This window comes from Rhincodon typus, chromosome 6, assembly GCF_021869965.1.
Source record: "Rhincodon typus isolate 14 chromosome 6, sRhiTyp1.1, whole genome shotgun sequence".
Classification (NCBI taxonomy): Eukaryota; Metazoa; Chordata; class Chondrichthyes; order Orectolobiformes; family Rhincodontidae; genus Rhincodon; species Rhincodon typus.
Genome location: NC_063337.1, coordinates 12,230,681 through 12,249,048, shown reverse-complemented (window position 1 = coordinate 12,249,048; position 18,368 = coordinate 12,230,681). Strand labels below are relative to the sequence as shown.

Sequence of the window (18,368 nt, the reverse complement as noted above, 5' to 3'; positions counted from 1 at the left end):
GATAGGGTTAGGGTTAGGGTTCCGAAACGTCAGCCTTCCTGCTCCTCTGATGCTGCTTGGCCTGCTGTGTTCATCCAGCTTTACACCTTGTTATCTTTTATAATCCAGTCCTTTTGCAATAAATGCCAGGATTCCATTTGCCTTTCTTAGTATATGCTGCACCTCCATGCCCACTTCCTGTGATTCAAGCACAAAGGACACCCAGATCCCTCTGCACTGATGCTCGTTGAATTTGCTTCCCATTGAACTAATAATTTGCTTTTTTATTTTTGCACCCATAATAGATAATACTGCTCTCATCCGTATAAACTCCATCTGCCAGAATCTGGCCCATGATCCTAGCCTTACGTTATCCATCTATAAACTCATCATCATAGAATCCCTACAGTGTGAAAGCAGGCCATTCAGCCCATCGGGTCCACACCGTCCGCCTGAAGAGCACCCCACTCAGACCCACACCACCTACCCTATTCTCATCTCCTCATCACAGCCTGCTTTCCCACCTATTTTTGCATCATCTGCGAACTGTCCCTGCTTGTAGATTGCTTATATAGATTGTAAGTAATTGAGGTCCAGGAACTGACCCTTGCGGCACCCCACTAGTTACAGTTTGTCATCCAAAGAAGGACCCATTTATCCCAACACTCTGTTTTCTGTCAGTCAGCCAATCCTCTATCCAAGCCAGTACTCTAATCTTAATCGCCGGCATTTAACCTTCTGGAACAGTCTTTTATGCAACACCTTATCAAATGCCTTCTGGAAGTCTAGATATATGACATCCGCCAGATCCGCGTTAACCACTTTGCTGATTACTGCCTCAAAGATCTCCAGCAAGTTTGTCAAACATGACTTGCCCTTCTTGAAACTGTACAGACACTGGTGAATTGGGCTTTGTTTTTCCAAGTGACTCCAGCAAATTCCCAACTACAGAGATAAAACTAACTGGTCTGTAGTTTCCCACTTTTTGCCTATCTCCTTTTTGGATTTAGGGTGTCACATTAGCATGTTTCCAATCCACTGGTACCTTTCCATAATCCAGGGGATTTTTGATTAGATTTGATTTTATTATTGTCACATGGACCTAGGTACAGTGAAAAGTTTTGTTTTGCGTGCAGTACAGGCAGATGATACCACACAAAGTGCATAAGGGCAGTAGAACAGTGTGAAGAATACAATGTTACAGCTGCAGAGAAGGTGCACAAACAGTGAGATCAACATTAAATTTAAAATTTGAGAGGTCCATTCGGAAGTCTAATAACAACAACAGCTGTTCTTGAATATTTTTGTACATGTATACGAACTTTTATATCTTCTGCCCGATGGAAGAGGGTGGAAGAGAGTATAACTAGGGTGAGAAGGGGTCTTTGATTATGTTCGTTGGTTTTCTGAGGCAGTGGGAAGTATAGATGATATCAATGGATAGAAGGCTGGTTTGCATGATGCACGGGGCTGTGTTCACGACTCTGTAGTTTCTTGCGGTCTTTGGAAGAGCAAGTGCTATACCACGCTGTGATGCATCCAGATAGAATACTTTCTATGGGGCATCTATAAAAATTGGTAAGAGTCCTTGTGGACATGCCTAAATTCCTTAGCCTTCTGAGGAAGTAGAGACCTTGTTGTGCTTTTTTGACTAATGCATCCACTATCTCTGCTGCCATTTCCTTCAGTACCCTAGTGTATAGGGCATCAGGCCCCAGGAACGTATCTGTCTTTAATCCCGTCAGTTTACTTGATACCTTCTCTCTAGTCATAGTAATTTCACCAAGTTCCTCTGTATTAACTACAAATATTGAGAAAATATAAATATCTTCCACTGTGAAAACAGAGATAAAATAATGGTTTAGTGCCTCTGTCATTTCTGAGTTTCCCATTATTACCTCGCCATTTTCATTTTCTAAAGGGCTGACAATTACTTTTGTTATTCACTTCCTTTTTGTATACATATAGAAGCTTTTGGTATCAGTGCTTATGTTTTCTGTTAGTTTCCTTCTGTAGTTTGTCTTAGCTCTTTTGATTTTGTTTTATTAACCTTTTGCTGACGTTTAAAGTTCTCCCAATCCTCCAGAGTGCCATGAACTTTTGCAATATGATATGCACTAGTTTTTGCCTTAATGTGTATATTTCAATCACTATGACAACATCTGTGTGTGCGCCAAAGTCTGCGTATATGTGTGTGTGCATTTGTCAGTTTCTAGTCATGTGTGTCAGTGTCTGTGTCTGTTGGTGTCTAGAAACAAAAACAAAGTTGCTGGAAAAGCTCAGCAGATCTGGCAGCATCTGTGAAGGAGAAAACAGAGTTAACGTTTCAGGTCCGGTGACCCTTCCTCAGAACCTATGTGTCTATGTGTGCTAGTGTCTATGTGCTATGGTGTCTATGTGTACTTGTATGTTTCGTTGTATGTACATGTGTGCACCAGTGTCTGTGCCAGAATCAGTGATAATATCATGATGCATGTTCAAACACCATGCCTCCACAAATTTTCCTTCATATGTGGTGATGTCATCCTGGGAGTGCTGCAGCACCCAATGTACAGTACGAAGGTTTCAAACTTTGGAGATTTCAGCTACTGACTGACTTATCCTTAAACCTCTCTGCCTTTCTTCCCTCCCTTTAGATACTCTGTAAGTCTAATGCCTTTCACCAAGCTTTTGGTCACCTAACATTAATATGTCCTTATGTGACTCAGTGTCAAATGTTGTATGATCATACCTTCATGAACAACCATCATACACTTTACTACCTTGACAGTGCTACATAAATGCAATTTAATATTGTTGATAGAGAAGGCAGAGGAAAGTAACGAACACTACAGAATGAGGTTCATAAAAGCATTTAATCCAATGAAGTCATAGGAGGGAGGAGGACTGCAATGATAGTGCACTAACTGAGCTGCAGAGATTAGGGTACCTATTATCTACAGGAAGTCAGATGTTCGGTAAGCTTAGAGATAGGTCCTACATGGGGAGCAGCACTAGAGGGAGAACACAAATCCTGTCATGGCAACATCCTGCTGCATTTATGTGGAGCCAGAACAGGAGTGTTTTGCTACTGTTCCACATAAATAAAATGCTAAACACCATAAGAAAGATGCAAGGATGTAGAATTTATATCTCACTCAGAGATAGTAAGAACTGCAGATGCTGGAGTCAGACATCATACAGTGTGGAGCTGGAGGAACACAGCAGGCCGGGCAGCATCAGAGGAGCAGGAAAGTTGATGTTTTGGGTCGGGACCTTTCTGAAACGTCAACTTTCCTGCTCCCCTGATGCTGCCTGCCCTGATGTGTTTCTCCAGCTCCACCCTGTGTTATCTCTATAGAATTTCTATGCCTCTGACACAAGTTGATTGACTACTATTTCATGTTGGATCAAATAATGGGTATGAAGTTGGTGAAATATAACAAACTATATTCCATTGGCAGGACATTTTACCTCCATATTGACTGGAATGAGGTTGGCCAGGTGGATCTCATTGAGTACGAGTTCCTTCATTGGGGCTGTAAACCTGGGCCAATCAGGGCGCCCTGGCTCACAGATATAACAGGAGTCTCAGAAAGTCTCCTCACCCCAAGGACTGGCTCTGAGCTAGCTGGTCAGAGCCCATATACAATGCACGTGCAAATAAAAGGTGATTTGGTGACTGGATACCAGCCTCTATGCAGTTATTTCAACCTCACACCCAAACGTCAAGGCTAACACTGGTTTTATGTAAGTCAATTGGGATGCCATTCATATAGGTTAGGATTAAGATAAATCATTTGGGACAAAAGAGAAGGAGCTCAATTATGCATTGACCTACGCTATGACTGTTATGGCAAATTCTGATAGTTATATTAAGAACACAGTGGAAAGGTTTTCCACATCTTAACTTGTTAGACAGAAGAAAACAGCTTGTTCAAAGAATAAATAACTCTCCTTATGGTTCAATGCATTTCTCCAGGGAGTAGTTGAACATTAGATGCTGATATTGTCATGACCATACCATGGTAACGTTCTCCAATTCTTTATGGTTCCAGGCAGGATACAGAGGAACAGGGATAGGCTATTAATCCCCTCAAACCTGTTCCACCATTCAATGAAATCATGGCTGATCTGTGGCCTAATTTAAACAAATTGCCTTTAGTCTATATCATTTAAAACTTTTGCTTAAACAAAAAACTCTCAGATTTAAAATTAACAACTGATCCTGCATATATTGTCATTTGTGGACGCAAGATCCAAACTTCTCCCATCCTTTATGTGTAGATGTGCTTCCTGTCAACTTTCCTGAATGGTCTGGCTCTAATTCTCGAACAAAGTCCCTGGTTCTAGAATCCCCAATTAGTGGAAACAGATTATCTTTATCTATCCTGTCTTTTCCTGTAAATATCTTGAAGACTTTGATCAGACCACTCCTTAACCTTCGAAATCTAGCAGAAAAAGGCCCAATTTGGATATTCTCTCCTTGTACCCCCTGAAGCCCAGGTATCATCCTTGTAAACATACGTTGTACTCCCTCCAAGGCCAATATATCCTTCTTATGGAGAGATGCCCAGGTCTGTTCACAGTACTCCAAGTGGGGTCTAATCAGCATTTTGTATAACTGCAACAAAACTTCTGCATCCTTGAACTCCAGTCCTCTCGATATAAGACACCCCACACCATTAAGCTCCCAGAGGAGGAGTGTTGAGTTGGCTCCCCTTGCTTATTTGCCAATCTACTTGGTTCTTTATAATATTTTTAATTTGTAAAGTATCCCCTTCCTTGTGGATTTCTTTCTTCCACATCCAAATGAACTTGTGTTTTAAAAGGAGTCAATTTCAGTAGGTGGTCTTAAATTAGCAAAAAGGGTGAGTTTATTAATTATTACACATGAAGAGAAAGTAACGCAACACCTAAACACACATTAGTGTGCCCAAAAAATAAAGGTAAAAAAATGACACAACTCAATATGAATTGTTTATGAAGAGCAGATATTTGAAAACTGCAGCTGTTTCTGTAGATTACCAATCAGGTTGATGTCGGTTGAAGGATTTGTTTCTTGAGATTCATGATTTTGTAGGATTTTGTCCTGATACCTTTTCAAATTTTTTTCAGTAAGAAGGCTACCCTTGCAACACAAGGGTTTCTAAGGGATGGTTCTTCAACAGTAACCTTAACAACACACTAATGTTAATCCGGGATGGTATGCATGAAAGTGTTCAGTTACACTGGTACACTTCTGTAGATTTGAAACTGGCTTTTGAATCCCTCTCCTGGAGGGTATTCCTGGAGGGCAAAACACACATGCTTGTGAGAGGTGGCTTTCTGCTGAGAAGGGAGAGATAGTCAGTTCCCTTGTTGTCTTTTTTGTGTTAAATCTCTCTCTCTTTGAAAATCCCTGGCACTTTACACTAGTGATAGTCCATTGGTTTCAGTCAAGCAGGCAGGCTGGACTTTGCTAGGCAGTCTCTGAATTTAAATCCACAGTTTTTCTGTAACAGTTGTCCTTTTGAAAACAACACATTTAAAGAATTAAAAGTAAAATTGACTATGAATAATTCTGGATGATCTGTTATCATAAAAGTTTTATCCGTATTGTGCTCTGTTAGTTAATCTTGTTAATTTTGGCAATAGGTATGTTACTTATTGTGCGGAGTGACTCTGTGTTAAGTGCATATATATCAATAATGCTTCTCATCTTTCAGTGCTTCGTGATCCTTGCACAACGAAAACATGTCTTATGAACTGTAGAATGTTTGATAGCCAGCTGGTAAAGAAAGACAGAAGATTTATTCACAGATAGCAGGAACATATGTTCTAACTCCACTTGACTCCTGGGTCAGCATTTCTTTATACTTAAAGTAGTCCAAATCAAACTTTGTAAAAATAAATTTAAAAAAGAACAGCCCCTTTAATGGGCACTGTAACATAATTCAAGTCTTCAAAGGAAACTTAATATTAGTGTCTCTTTACTTGATCAAGTAACCATCCAATGAATGCCATTCATCTGTATATACTTAACCTCAATTGATACAATTAACTTGACTGTCAGGCAAAGAAAGACAAGCTCGTATTAACATAACACTTTTCAATTCACTTCAGAGCCAATGAACTACTTTTGAAGTGTAGTCATTGTTGTCATGTAGGAAACATGGCAATCAATCTCATCGGAAACCTAAGAACTGGAGTCAGCTATTCCGCCATATGAGACTGCCCTACCATTTTATATCATGGCTGATCATGGCTCAATGCTATTTTTCAACACTATTTCCAGATATCTTAAAAATACAAGTCTTTAGAAACTTACCAATTTCTGTCTTAAAGCTGCTTAATAATTGAACATCCCCACAGCACTCTGGCATAGTCCTCTAGAATTCCAAAGGTTCACTACCCCCTGAGTAAAGCAACTCTTCCTCATCTCAGTCTTAAATGGTCTGCTTCTCAACATGAGGTTATGTTCTGTTGGTGTTCACGCATACACAGCAGACCCAGACAAGCAGCTACACAATATTGACCAGATAACCTGTTTTGGTGATGTCAATTGGCCAAGTCACTAGGGGTAACTCTACTATCTTTCTTCAAAATGGTACCATGGGACCTTTTAGAACACGTGAGCGAGGCAGGTGGATTTAATATTTTGGTAAATCAATGCCGGCACCATCCAACCATGCAGCACTCCCTCAATGCTCCACTGAACTTTTGTGCTCATTTGTTGAACTGGGGCGTAAATCCAGAACTTTGTGATTCAGATGTTAAGGTGTTGTCACTGCAGTTTGCAATGGATAGGATCATGCTCAATTTTGAATCTCCTGTGATTTGCTGACATGCAGTGTCTCTGTCAAAGGTTCTCCCTGGGTCATGACATTCTTTTCTGTTGACTTGCTCGCTGAGCTGGCTTGTTCCCATTCAGACATTTCACCATCATTGCTAGGTGACATCATCAGTGGAGCCTCCGATGAAGCGATGTTATTCTACTCTGCTTGGAATTTATACTGTCTGGTCCATATGGTGTGTACTGTCATTTCCGGTTTTGATCTGTTTGGGTTTGTATATGGTATATTTATGTATGGTATATATATGTGTGGTATCTATAGGCTTCACTGATGATGTTACCTAGCATGGTGACGAAACGTTTGGACGAGAACAAGCCAGCTCGGCGAGCAAGTCAACAACATCACCCACAACCCGAGCTACAGATCTTTGCCAAAACTTTAAATTCTTCTCAGGTGGCAAAACCAGACAGATAATTACAGACTGGAAGCTATTATTGCAGTTCATCTGGTTTTCTTTTCCTTGTTAACTTATATGCTCAATAAAGACCATCACTAGGGCAAGTTACTGGATGGTGTGATAGTTGGAGCTGACCTCCAATATATTAGCAGTTCAACATGGAGAGAGAGAAGGGGACCCGCAAAAATTTATACTCCAAAAAACAAGTGTTTTTAAGACATGAATAAAATGTTTTAGAAGAAAGTGACATCAAGTAGGAACTTTTTCATTTGCTTTACATTGATGAATTTAAAATTCAAACTGATCATAATCCTGTGATTTAGCTGAAATGCACATTTCAAGCCCAAAGTTTGAGTTTTTATGTGTTCCTTTTACTAATGATAGGTTAGCTGGTTGCTGTGGCTAGATGATGCTTTATCAACAGGATACACTACAGCAGCTTCTCAGGGTTATTTTGACAGGGTTCTGGTCCCGACAATTGCTACTGCAAAGATAAGAGCTGCAGTGTCATGGGACCATCATCGGTATCGAGTTCCCTACCAACTCGCACACCATCCTGTCATAGATATATTGCCGCTGCCTCAAAATCCTGGTGACCCTGCTCAGCACCTCAAACCTTCTTAAAGAATCAAAGCATAGAAATTAGGAGCAGCCCATTTGGCCTTTCGATCATGGTTGATCGTCCTACCCAGTACTTTTGTTCCCACTCTCATACCCTTTGATCTTTTACCCCTAAAAACTATATTTGTCTCCTTCTTGAAAACATTCAACATTTTGGCCTCAAATGCTTTCTGTGGCGGTGGATTCCATGGGCTCACCAATCTTTAGGTGAAGAAAGGTTTCCTAATCTCAAGAATAAATGACCTACCCCATATCCTAAAACTGTGAGCCCTGGTACTGGACTTCCAAGTTAACAGGATCTGGAGTGATTGGAATAAGGTAAGCCAGGTGGACCTCATAGAACATGAGTTCCTTGATTGGGACTGATAACCTGGTCCAGTCAGGGAGTCCTCATTGACAGATTTAAGCAGGCATCTCAGAGAGTCTCCCTAAGTTTTGGCTCTGAGCTAGCTGCTCAGAATCCATGTACTGTGTGGTACAATGCAGTTGTAAATAAAGGGTGATGGGATACTGGCCTTCATGGAATTATTTCAGGAACACCCTTCCCATGTTTACCATATCTGATTCTGTTAGAATTTTATCAGTTTCTAAGGTAATCCTTCCCTTGTTTTTTCTAAACTCCAGTGAGTATTGTCCTAGATAGAGCAATAAACAATGAGCAACAAATTCAATTTTGTCAGCCTTGTTCCCATCCCAAAAACAAATTTATTAAACAATTTGTTTTAAAATTAAAACTAAAAAGTTGGTGACAAGGTTGATTTTATAAAGTTTTATAAATGGATGGGACAGAGTAGATAACAACAGCATTGTTTGAAACTATTGAGAGGTCTAGAATGAGAAAGTATACAAACAAGACTAAATTTACAATATTTTGGAAGTGAGTATTGTACCATTGCTTTGAGAACTGAGTAGGCTAATAAAATCAATGATAACAAGGTGTAGAGCTGGATGAACACAGCAGGCCAAGTAGCATCAGAGGAGCAGGAAAGTTGACGTTTTGGGCCTAGACCCTTCTTCAGAAATGGGGGAGGGGAAGGGGGTTCTGAAATAAATAGGGAGAGAGGGGGAGGCGGATAGAAGATGGATAGAGGAGAAGATAGGTGGAGAGGAGACAGACAGGTCAAAGAGACGGGGATGGAGCCAGTAAAGGTGAGTGTAGGTGGGGAGGTAGGGAGAAGATAGGTCAGTCCAGGGAGGACGGACAGGTCAAGGAGGCGGGATGAGGCTAGTAGGTAGGAGATGGAGGTGGGGCTTGAGGTGGGAGGAGGGGATAGGTGGGAGGAAGGACAGGTTAGGGAGGTGGGGACGAGCTGGGCTGGTTTTGGGATGCGGTAGGGGGAGGGGAGATTTTGAAGCTTGTGAAATCCACATTGATACCATTGGGCTGCAGGGTTCCCAAGCGGAATATGAGTTGCTATTCCTGCAACCTTCGGGTGGCATTGCAGGAGGCCCAGGATGGACATGTCATCTGAGGAATGGGAGGGGGAGTTGAAATGGTTCGCGACTGGGAGGTGCAGTTGTTTAGTGCGAACCGAGCATAGGTGTTCCGCAAAGCGGTCCCCAAGCCTCCACTTGGTTTCCCCGATGTAGAGGAGGCCACAACGGGAACAGCAGATACAGTATACCACATTAGCAGATGTGCAGGTGAACATCTGCTTGATGTGGAAAGTCTTCTTGGGAAGGAGTTCAAACAGCAACAGGCTAGAATAAAGATCTGTATATAAGTTACTCTGCGACTGCAAGTCCAAATAAATTGAGCCTATACTACTTACCAATTTAGTATGTGAGTGGTATGTCTATATTAAGAAACCCAAGAATACAACATGCTGATCAGTGGTGATTTGTCTTAAAAAATGGTAGCGATGCAAACTTAAAAGCCACATAAAAATGCCTCAGATAAGATTTGAGGCAGTGCAGTAAAAGATCTTCTTAAAAATGTCACTATGTGGATGATGGTGGTTAAACAATGAGTATCAGATTCCAGGCCTGAGGAGATCGGTGATCTGGGAGAGGTCAATGGAGAGTCAATAGAGACACACAGCACGGAAACAGATCCTTCGGTCCAACCAGTCCATGCCAACCATAACCCCAAACTAAACCTATTACACCTGCCTGCATTTGGCCCATATCCCTCCAAACATTTCTTCATGTATTTATCCAAACATCTTTTAAACGTTGGAACTGTATCCGCATTCACCACTTCCTCTGGAAGTTCATTCCACACCCGAACCACTCTCTGCGTAAAAAAATTGCCCCTAATGTCCTTTTTAGAGCTCTCTCCTCTCACCATAAAAATATGCCCCCTAGTCTTGAAATCTCCCACCATGGGGAAAAGATATCTACCATTCACCTTGTCTATAACCCTCATGATTTTATAAGCCTCTATAAGGTCATGTCTTAACCTCCTACGCTCCAGTGAAAGAAGTCCCAGCCTATCCAGCCTTTCCTTCTAACTCAAACCCTTCATTCCCAGCAACATCCTGGTAAATTTAGTTCGAGTGAGTAACTTCCAAATTGGGCAGCTGAAGCTGCAGGAGAATTGAAACATCCTAATGTTTAATTTCACTCCAAAAAGTACTGGGAAGAGAAAAGCTTCAGCTACAGCTGGAAGGACGGCAAGGGAAAAAAAATTGTTAAAAAGCAAAAGAAGCAAAGCACCTGCATTGCTGAATCTCCGTTTGGAGCACTGTTTTGCTCTTGCTACTATAAATGCCCTAACACATTGACAATATTTTCTCAAGATGAGGAACATCAGCAGGATGATTATCACATTTTAACTAATGTTTTGCATTATTGAACACACATACAAATATACGAACAAGGAGCATGAAAAGGCCATTCAGCCCTTTCAGCCTGCTCTGTCATTCAATAAGATCATGGCTGAACTCACTGCCTGTAAGGGTGGGAGAGGCAGACACCCTCACAACATTTAAGAAAGTGTATACTTGCAATGCAAGGCATTCAAGGCTGTGGACTAAGTCCTGGAAAAGTGGTTGGAATATTTAGGTGGTTGTTTTTGACTGGCACAGACGCAAAAGGCCTAAAGACCTCTTTCTGTGCTGTTGACCATAATGACTCTATGATCTGATTGTAACCATGTCCAGTTCCTGGGTAACCATACAACCAACACTTCTGGCATCCTGTCCTGATACCCCCAGCTGACTGTCCCCATGCTCCTCAACTCAGCCTGACATTCCCCTGATCCAACCTGACTAGTCCCCACCACTAGACTCCCCCGTTATGCTCTGACTAACCCCCTCCACTGGACCCAATCTGACTAGCTCCAATACCTAAACTCAATCCCTGACACCCTACCAATCCCCTGAACACCCAACTCCTCCCTAACCAGACTTGGCTAGACCCTACCATCTGAATCTACCCACCTTCTGACATTTCTCCAGTTTCGAAAAGTCTACTTCCCACTCAAAGTGAACACCCACCTCACAAACTGCCATCCAACCCACTTCCCACTCTATCCATGGCCGCCCTACCCCCTTCCCTATTTATCTCACTTGCTCCACTCCCTTATCTATCCTCTACACTCTAGGAGTAACTATCACCAACAAGTTGTCCTGGTCCATCCACATCGATGCTACAGTCAAGAAAGCACACCAACGCCTCTACTTCCTCAGAAGGCTATGGAAATTCGGCATGTCCACAATGACTCTTATCAATTTTTAAAGATGCATCATCAAAAATAACCTATCTGGATGCATCACATTTGGTGCGGCAACTGCTCTGTCCAAGACTGCAAGAAATTACAGAGAGTTGTGAACACAGCCCAGTGCATTGCAGAAACTAGCCTTCCTTCAATTGACTCCGTCTACACTTCCCGCTGCCTTGGGAAAGCAGCCGACATAATCAAAGACCCCTCCCACCCCAGTTATACACTCTTCCATCAGGCAGAAGATAGACGAGTTTGAAAACACTCGCCAACAGATTCAAGAACAGCTTGTTCTCCACTGTTATCAGTCCTTTGAACGGACCTCTCACATGTTAGAGTTGATCTTTCTCAGCACATTCTCTTTAGCTGTAACACTATATTCTGCATTCTGTTCGATTACCCTGATGTGCTAATGTAAGGTATGATTTGCCTGGATAGCACTCAAAACAATACTTTTTACTGTATGTCTGTATATGTGACAATAATAAATCAAATCAAATCTTACCTACTTAACTCAATTCCCCAACATTTTCCCCACCTAATTTACCCACATTTGTTTACTAAAAGACTGAAAAGCTGTTTAATATGCCCAAAACCCTCGTCGTGTTAGTAAATAAACTTACCAGAAAAAGGCAGCTATTGGATGAAAAAAAGGGGAGTGGCTTGGCTTCCTAATAATGATCCATTGCTACGAGGAAGGAGTCTGATTGAAATTACACTCTGTATTTCTGAAGTGGTTTGGATCAGGAGTCTCATCCGAAATATGGGGCTTGATCATTGTGGAAGAAAGTTAATAGTGGAGCGACAATCTGACAGTGATTGTAATTCCTGGAAGATTTGGGTCAGTGATTTACCTGTTGAGCTAAGTTAAATCCCCATCATTTTAAGTGAGACTTTTGTCTGTTTAAAATGATGATTTCTCAACCTCATAATCACGCAGCTTGATTCAAAATTATGTGAATCTAGAACCAATTCTAATTTGTTACCCAGTAATAAATAGTACCGTCTTTTCTGCATAGGAGCCTAATTGGGCATGAAAAAGAGACAGGCACTGACTGAATTACTCTACAAAAGGTCATCATTAGCATGGAGTATTGAGTGACCACCTTTGGTCTTAGTACTTGAGAATCCAGATCAAACTAATGAACTGTATTAGCTTTATTGTCATATGTACTCAAATGAGCACAGTGAAAAGTTTACAAGTCGCCACTTACGGTGCTATTTTAGGTGCAAAATACGTACAGATTCTTCAGTGCCAGTTCTTAGGAAAAATGAATTACAAAAATATAGAAATATAAAGTCCAGCATTACAGATAATAGGAATAAATTAGAGAATAGAGAAACAAAAAGTTCAGAACATCAGTCCTTCCAACCCAGTCCGTGCTTAAGAACATAAGAACGAGGAGCAGGAGTAGGCCATCCGGCCCCTGGAGCCTGCTCCGCCATTTAATAAGATCATGGCTGATCTTTTTGAGAGTCAGCTTCACTTACCCGCCCACTCACCATAACCCTTAATTCCTTTACTGTTCAAAAATTTATCCAGCCTTGCCTTAAAAACATTCAGCGAGGTAGCTTCAACTGCTTCACTGGGCAGGGAATTCCACAGATTCACAACCCTTTGGGTGAAGAAGTTCCTCCTGACCTCAGTCCTACATCTGCTTCCCTTTATTTTGAGGCAATGCCCTCTAGTCCTAGTTTCACCTGCTAGCGGAAACAATCTCCCTGCCTCCACTTTATCTATTCCCTTCATAATCTTAAATGTTTCTATAAGATCTCCCCTCATTCTTCTGAATTCCAATGAGTATAATCCCAGTCTACTCAATCTCTCCTCATAATCCAACCCTCTCAACTCTGGAATCAACCGAGTGAATCTCCTCTGCACCCCCTCCAGTGCTAGTATATCTCTTCTCAAGTAAGGAGACCAAAACTGGACACAGTACTCCAGATGTGGCCTCACCAGGACCCTATACAGCTGCAGCATAGCCTCCCGGTTTTTAACCTCCATCCCGCTAGCAATGGCAGACAAAATTTCAATTGCCTTTTTAATTACCTGCTGCACCTGCAATCCTACTTTTAGCGATTCATGCACAAGGACACCCAAGTCCCTCTGCACAGCAGCATGCTGCAATTTTTCACCATTTAAAACATAGTCCATTTTGCTGTTATTCCTACCAAAATAGATGACCTCACACTTATCAACATTGTACTCCATCTACCAGACCTTTGCCCACTCACTTAGACTATCTATATCCCTCTGCAGACTTTCAGTGTCTTCTGCACACTTTGCTCTACCACTCATCTTAGTGTCATCTGCAAATTTTGACATACCACACTTAGTCCCCAACTCTAAATCATCTATGTAAATTGTAAACAATTGCGGTCCCAACACTGATCCCTGAGGCATACCACTAGCCACTGACCGCCAACCAGAAAAACACCCATTTACCCCTACTCTTTGCTTTCTACTGGTCAACCAATCCTCTATCCATGCCAATACATTACCTGTAATACCGTGCAACTTTATCTTATGTAGCAGCCTTTGGTGTGGCACCTTGTCAAATGCCTTCTGGAAATACAGATACACCACATCCATAGGTTCCCCATTGTCCACCATGCAAGTAATGTCCTCAAAGAATTCCACCAAATTAGTTAAACGTGACCTACCCTTCATGAACCCATGCTGGGTATTCCCAATGGGACAATTTATATCCAGATGTCTTGCTATTTCTTCCTCAATGATAGATTCAAGCATTTTCCCCACTACCGAAGTTAAGCTAACTGGCCTATAGTTACCTGCTTTTTGTCTACTTCCTTTTTTAAACAGTGGCGTCACATTGGCTGTTTTCCAATCTGCGGGAACCACCCCAGGGTCCAGTGAATTTTGGTAAATAATTACTAGTGCATTTGCTATTTCCCCCATCACCTCTTTTAGTACCCTGGGATACATTTCATCAGGGCCAGGAGACTTGTCTACCTTTAGCCCCATTAGTTTGCCCAGCAATGCCTCCTTAGTGATGATGATAGTTTCTAGGTCCTCACCTGCTATAACCTTCTTGCCGTTAGTTTTCGGCATGTTATTTGTGTCTTCCACTGTGAAGACCGACACGAAATAACTGTTTAATGTCTCGGCTATTTCCTCATTCCCAGTTATTAAATTGGCCTTCTCATCCTCTAAAGGACCAATGTTTACCTTCGCCACTCTTTTACGATTTACATATTTATAGAAACTTTTGCTGCCTGTTTTTATATTCTGAGCTAGTTTACTCTCATAATCTATCTTACTTTTCTTTATAACTTTTTTTGTGGCTTTCTGTTGGCCTTTAAAGATTTCCCAGTCTACTAGTTTCCCACTCCTCTTTGCTTTTTTGGACGTGTTTTTTTTCAATCTGATACTTTCCTTTATTTCCTTAGACATCCATGGCTGGCTCTGTCTTTTCCTACAGTTCTTCCTTATCACTGGAATATACTTCTGCTGAGCACTGTGAAAAATTGTTTTGAAAGTCCTCCACTGTTCCTCAATTGACCCACCATAAAGTTTTTGCTCCCATTCTACCTTAGCTAACTTCTCCCTCATTCCTTCATAGTCTCCTTTGTTTAAGTACAGGACATAGGTACTGGATTTAACCTTCTCACGCTCCATCTGTATTTTAAATTCGACCATACTGTGATCGCTCCTTCCGAGAGGATCCCTAACTGTGAGATTATTAATTATTCCTGTCTCATTACACAGGACTAGATCTAGGATAGCTTGCTCCCTCGTAGGTTCCATTACAGATTGTTCAAGGAAATTATCGTGGATGCATTCTATGAACCCCTCCTCAAGGCTGCCATGACCGACCTGGTTTGACCAATCGATATTTGGATTAAAATCCCCCATGATAATTGCTGTACCATTTTTACATGTACTAGCTATTTCTATGTTTATTGCCCGCCCCACCACGATGTCATTATTTGGTGGCCTATAGACCACACCTATCAGTGACTTCTTCTCCCTGCTATTCCTAATTTCCACCCAAATGGATTCAACGTTTTGTTCAGTAGAACCTATATCATCTCTCACTACCGCCCTGATATCATCCTTAAAAATCAGAGCAACACCACCTCCCTTACCTTCCTGTCTGTCCTTCCAAACGGTTTGATACCCCTGGATATTTAACTCCCAGTCATGACCATCCTGTAACCATGTCTCTGTAATGGCCACTAAATCATACTCATTTGCCATGATTTGCACCGTCAACTCATCCACCTTGTTTCGAATGCTCTGAGCATTCAGATAAAGTGCCCTTATGCCAGTTTTTGCACCTTCTTTTTGGGTCCTATTACATCCATTACTAACAGCTCTTGAGTTCTCCTTCCCTTTAACTTTTTTCCTAATTTTCAATGGAGTTGAAGCTTCCTTGTCACCTGCTAACCTGCTGCTTTGCCTTACATTAATTGTTATTGTCCCTCTATGCTCACTTCTCCCTTCCCCCCTACTTACTAGTTTAAAGTCCTATTAACCACCCTACTTACCCTTTTCGCCAGAACACTGGACCTGGCCCTGTTCAGGTGCTTGAACCTAGTGTACAGTCTGCACTGGGCCTTGACTCCAGACAGTAATGTGTGAGCTACCACCGAAAAAGGAGTGACCATTGTTATTGGACAGTTGGAAAAATTGATCAGAGGATTCAGCAATCAGTTCTACGATGATTTATTTCATATCACTATGAAGTGTAAAACTAACTCTGGTCTTCTACGAACACCTCCAACCTTTATATAAAACAAAATGACGTCATTGATTTTACATTATCTACTATTTTCCCACATTTTTCACAGGCATTGCCATGGTTTCGCACGAGGCTGGCTCAATCTTGCTCCTGAGTAGCTCCTAATCTCCGGGCATGCCTTTGTACGTCTATGGCTCCCATTTGCTTTTACAATATGATCGAAAATGTAACCCTTAACTAAGTGAAACTGATTCAACCTTTTCACCAAGAAAACTGCAGCCTTTAATAGAGTAAGGAATTGGAAGTATGCGGAGAGCCAGAGAGGAGCTTTTCTGCCAGAAAAGCATTGAAATTGAGGCTCTGGGATCTCAAGATGGCAGCACTGGTGGATGGTTTAGTAATTTCACTTATCGACATTTCCAGAATTGTCCCACAAAGCACTCTTCAAAACAACATACAGTGCTGCTCTATCCATTTCTCTCACTCAAGGTACTTTGCATTCTCTATGTTACTGGTCTAAACTCCCAACTCCCACTTATGTACCCTCAGCCGAGTTTGCACTTACATTCATGTCTCCCCTTCATGTCCACAAAAGCTGTTTTTCCCCCATTGCCCAAGCAAGCCATTGTTAACACTCATTGCTCTCTGCCTTCTCTCGTTATAGACAAGAGAGCACATATATTCAGGGAGAGGTCATAGAGTCATAGAATTATACAGCATGGAAACAGATCCTTCAGTCCAACATGTCCATGACTATCAGATATCCTAAATTAATCTGGTCCCATTTGCCAGTATTGGTCCATATTCCTCTAAACCCTTCCTATTCATATATCCATCCAGAGATAGTAGGAATCTGATGAAGGGTCTAGGCCCGAAACGTCAACCTTCCTGCTCCTATGATGTTGCTTGGCCTGCTGTGTTCATCCAGCTTTACACCTTGTTATCTCATATATCCATCCAGATGTCTTTTAAATGTTGTAATTGTACCAGCCTCCAACACTTCCTCTGGCAGCTCAATCCATACACGCACCGCTGTCTGCATGAACAAGTTGCCCCTCTGGTGCCTTTTAATTCTTTCCCCTTTCACCTTGAACCTATGCCCTCTACTTTTGGATTCCCCTACCCTGGGAAAAAAATCCTTGGTTATCCACCTATCCATGCCCCTCATGATTTTATAAACCTGTGTAAGGTCATCCCTCACTACTGACACTCCAGGGAAAACAGCACCAGCCTATTCAGTGTCTCTCTATAGCTCACACCCTCCAACCCCAGCAACATCCTTGTAAATCTTTTCTGCACCCTTTCAAGTTTAACAACATCTTTCCTGTAGCAGGGAGACCAGAACAAGTGTACACATGGGGAGAGTAGAATGGCTCTCCAGTGACTGGCACTTTGTTAGCCACTGGTGATGCATGGCCACTGGAATGAGGTTTAATTCCTGGATGCTGATGGCAGGAAAGAATCTAGGATATAAATCAGAACCTTCAGAGGCACCAGCACTCAGCCACGTTGAGAGAACCAACCGTTTACCCGTAGAATTTGTGTTGGGTAGTCAAAATTTGTTGGTGCTGAATCTCCATCCTGCATTTTGAGGGATGTGCAGATAAGCTGAAAGCAACTGGTGCTCATGCATGTGATACTGTTAGAGATGCTGGTAATGGTGCAGTTGCTCCTCTCATCATTTGGGGATATGGAAGATTGAACTGATGAGATATTCTCACACAGTAGCAAAAGCTTGACAGGTGGAATGGCTTCCAAGCAGTAGGTAATCGCCTGGTCAAGCGTGGAAAGCACCCTTTAAGATGAACCACTGTGACAGCAACTTCCAATGACTGTCCACGTCCCTGTCAATATGTAACTGGGTTAAAGCAATGGGCTGCTAATGCATTGTGTTCTGCAAGCATGGGTTTGAATTCCATATCGTTCAATCCAAAAGTGTTCCCATCTTATTGAACAACATTTTTTATACATTAATGATCTGGGCAAAGGAACTGAAAGCATTGTTACTGAGTTTGTAGATGACACAAAGATAGGTGGAGGGACAGGTAGTGTTGAGGAAGCAGGTGGGCTGCAGGAGGGCTTGGACAGGCTAAGAGAGTAGGCAAAGAAGTGGCAGGTGGAATACAATGTGGGAAATGGTGAGGTGATGCACTTTGCTCGGAAGAAGAGAGACATAGATTATTTTC

General features: G+C 41.8%; 1 protein-coding gene across 1 annotated transcript in view; it reads right to left on the bottom strand.

Moving 5' to 3' along the window:
• Window positions 1-3,492, bottom strand: part of asmtl (acetylserotonin O-methyltransferase-like) — a 57,963-nt gene extending 54,471 nt beyond the window's left edge. The window contains exon 1 of the mRNA XM_048597879.1: window positions 3,433-3,492. Coding sequence (XP_048453836.1) covers window positions 3,433-3,492 — 60 coding nt within the window. The remainder of the gene's footprint in view (window positions 1-3,432) is intronic.
• Between the last annotated feature and the right edge of the window lie 14,876 nt (window positions 3,493-18,368).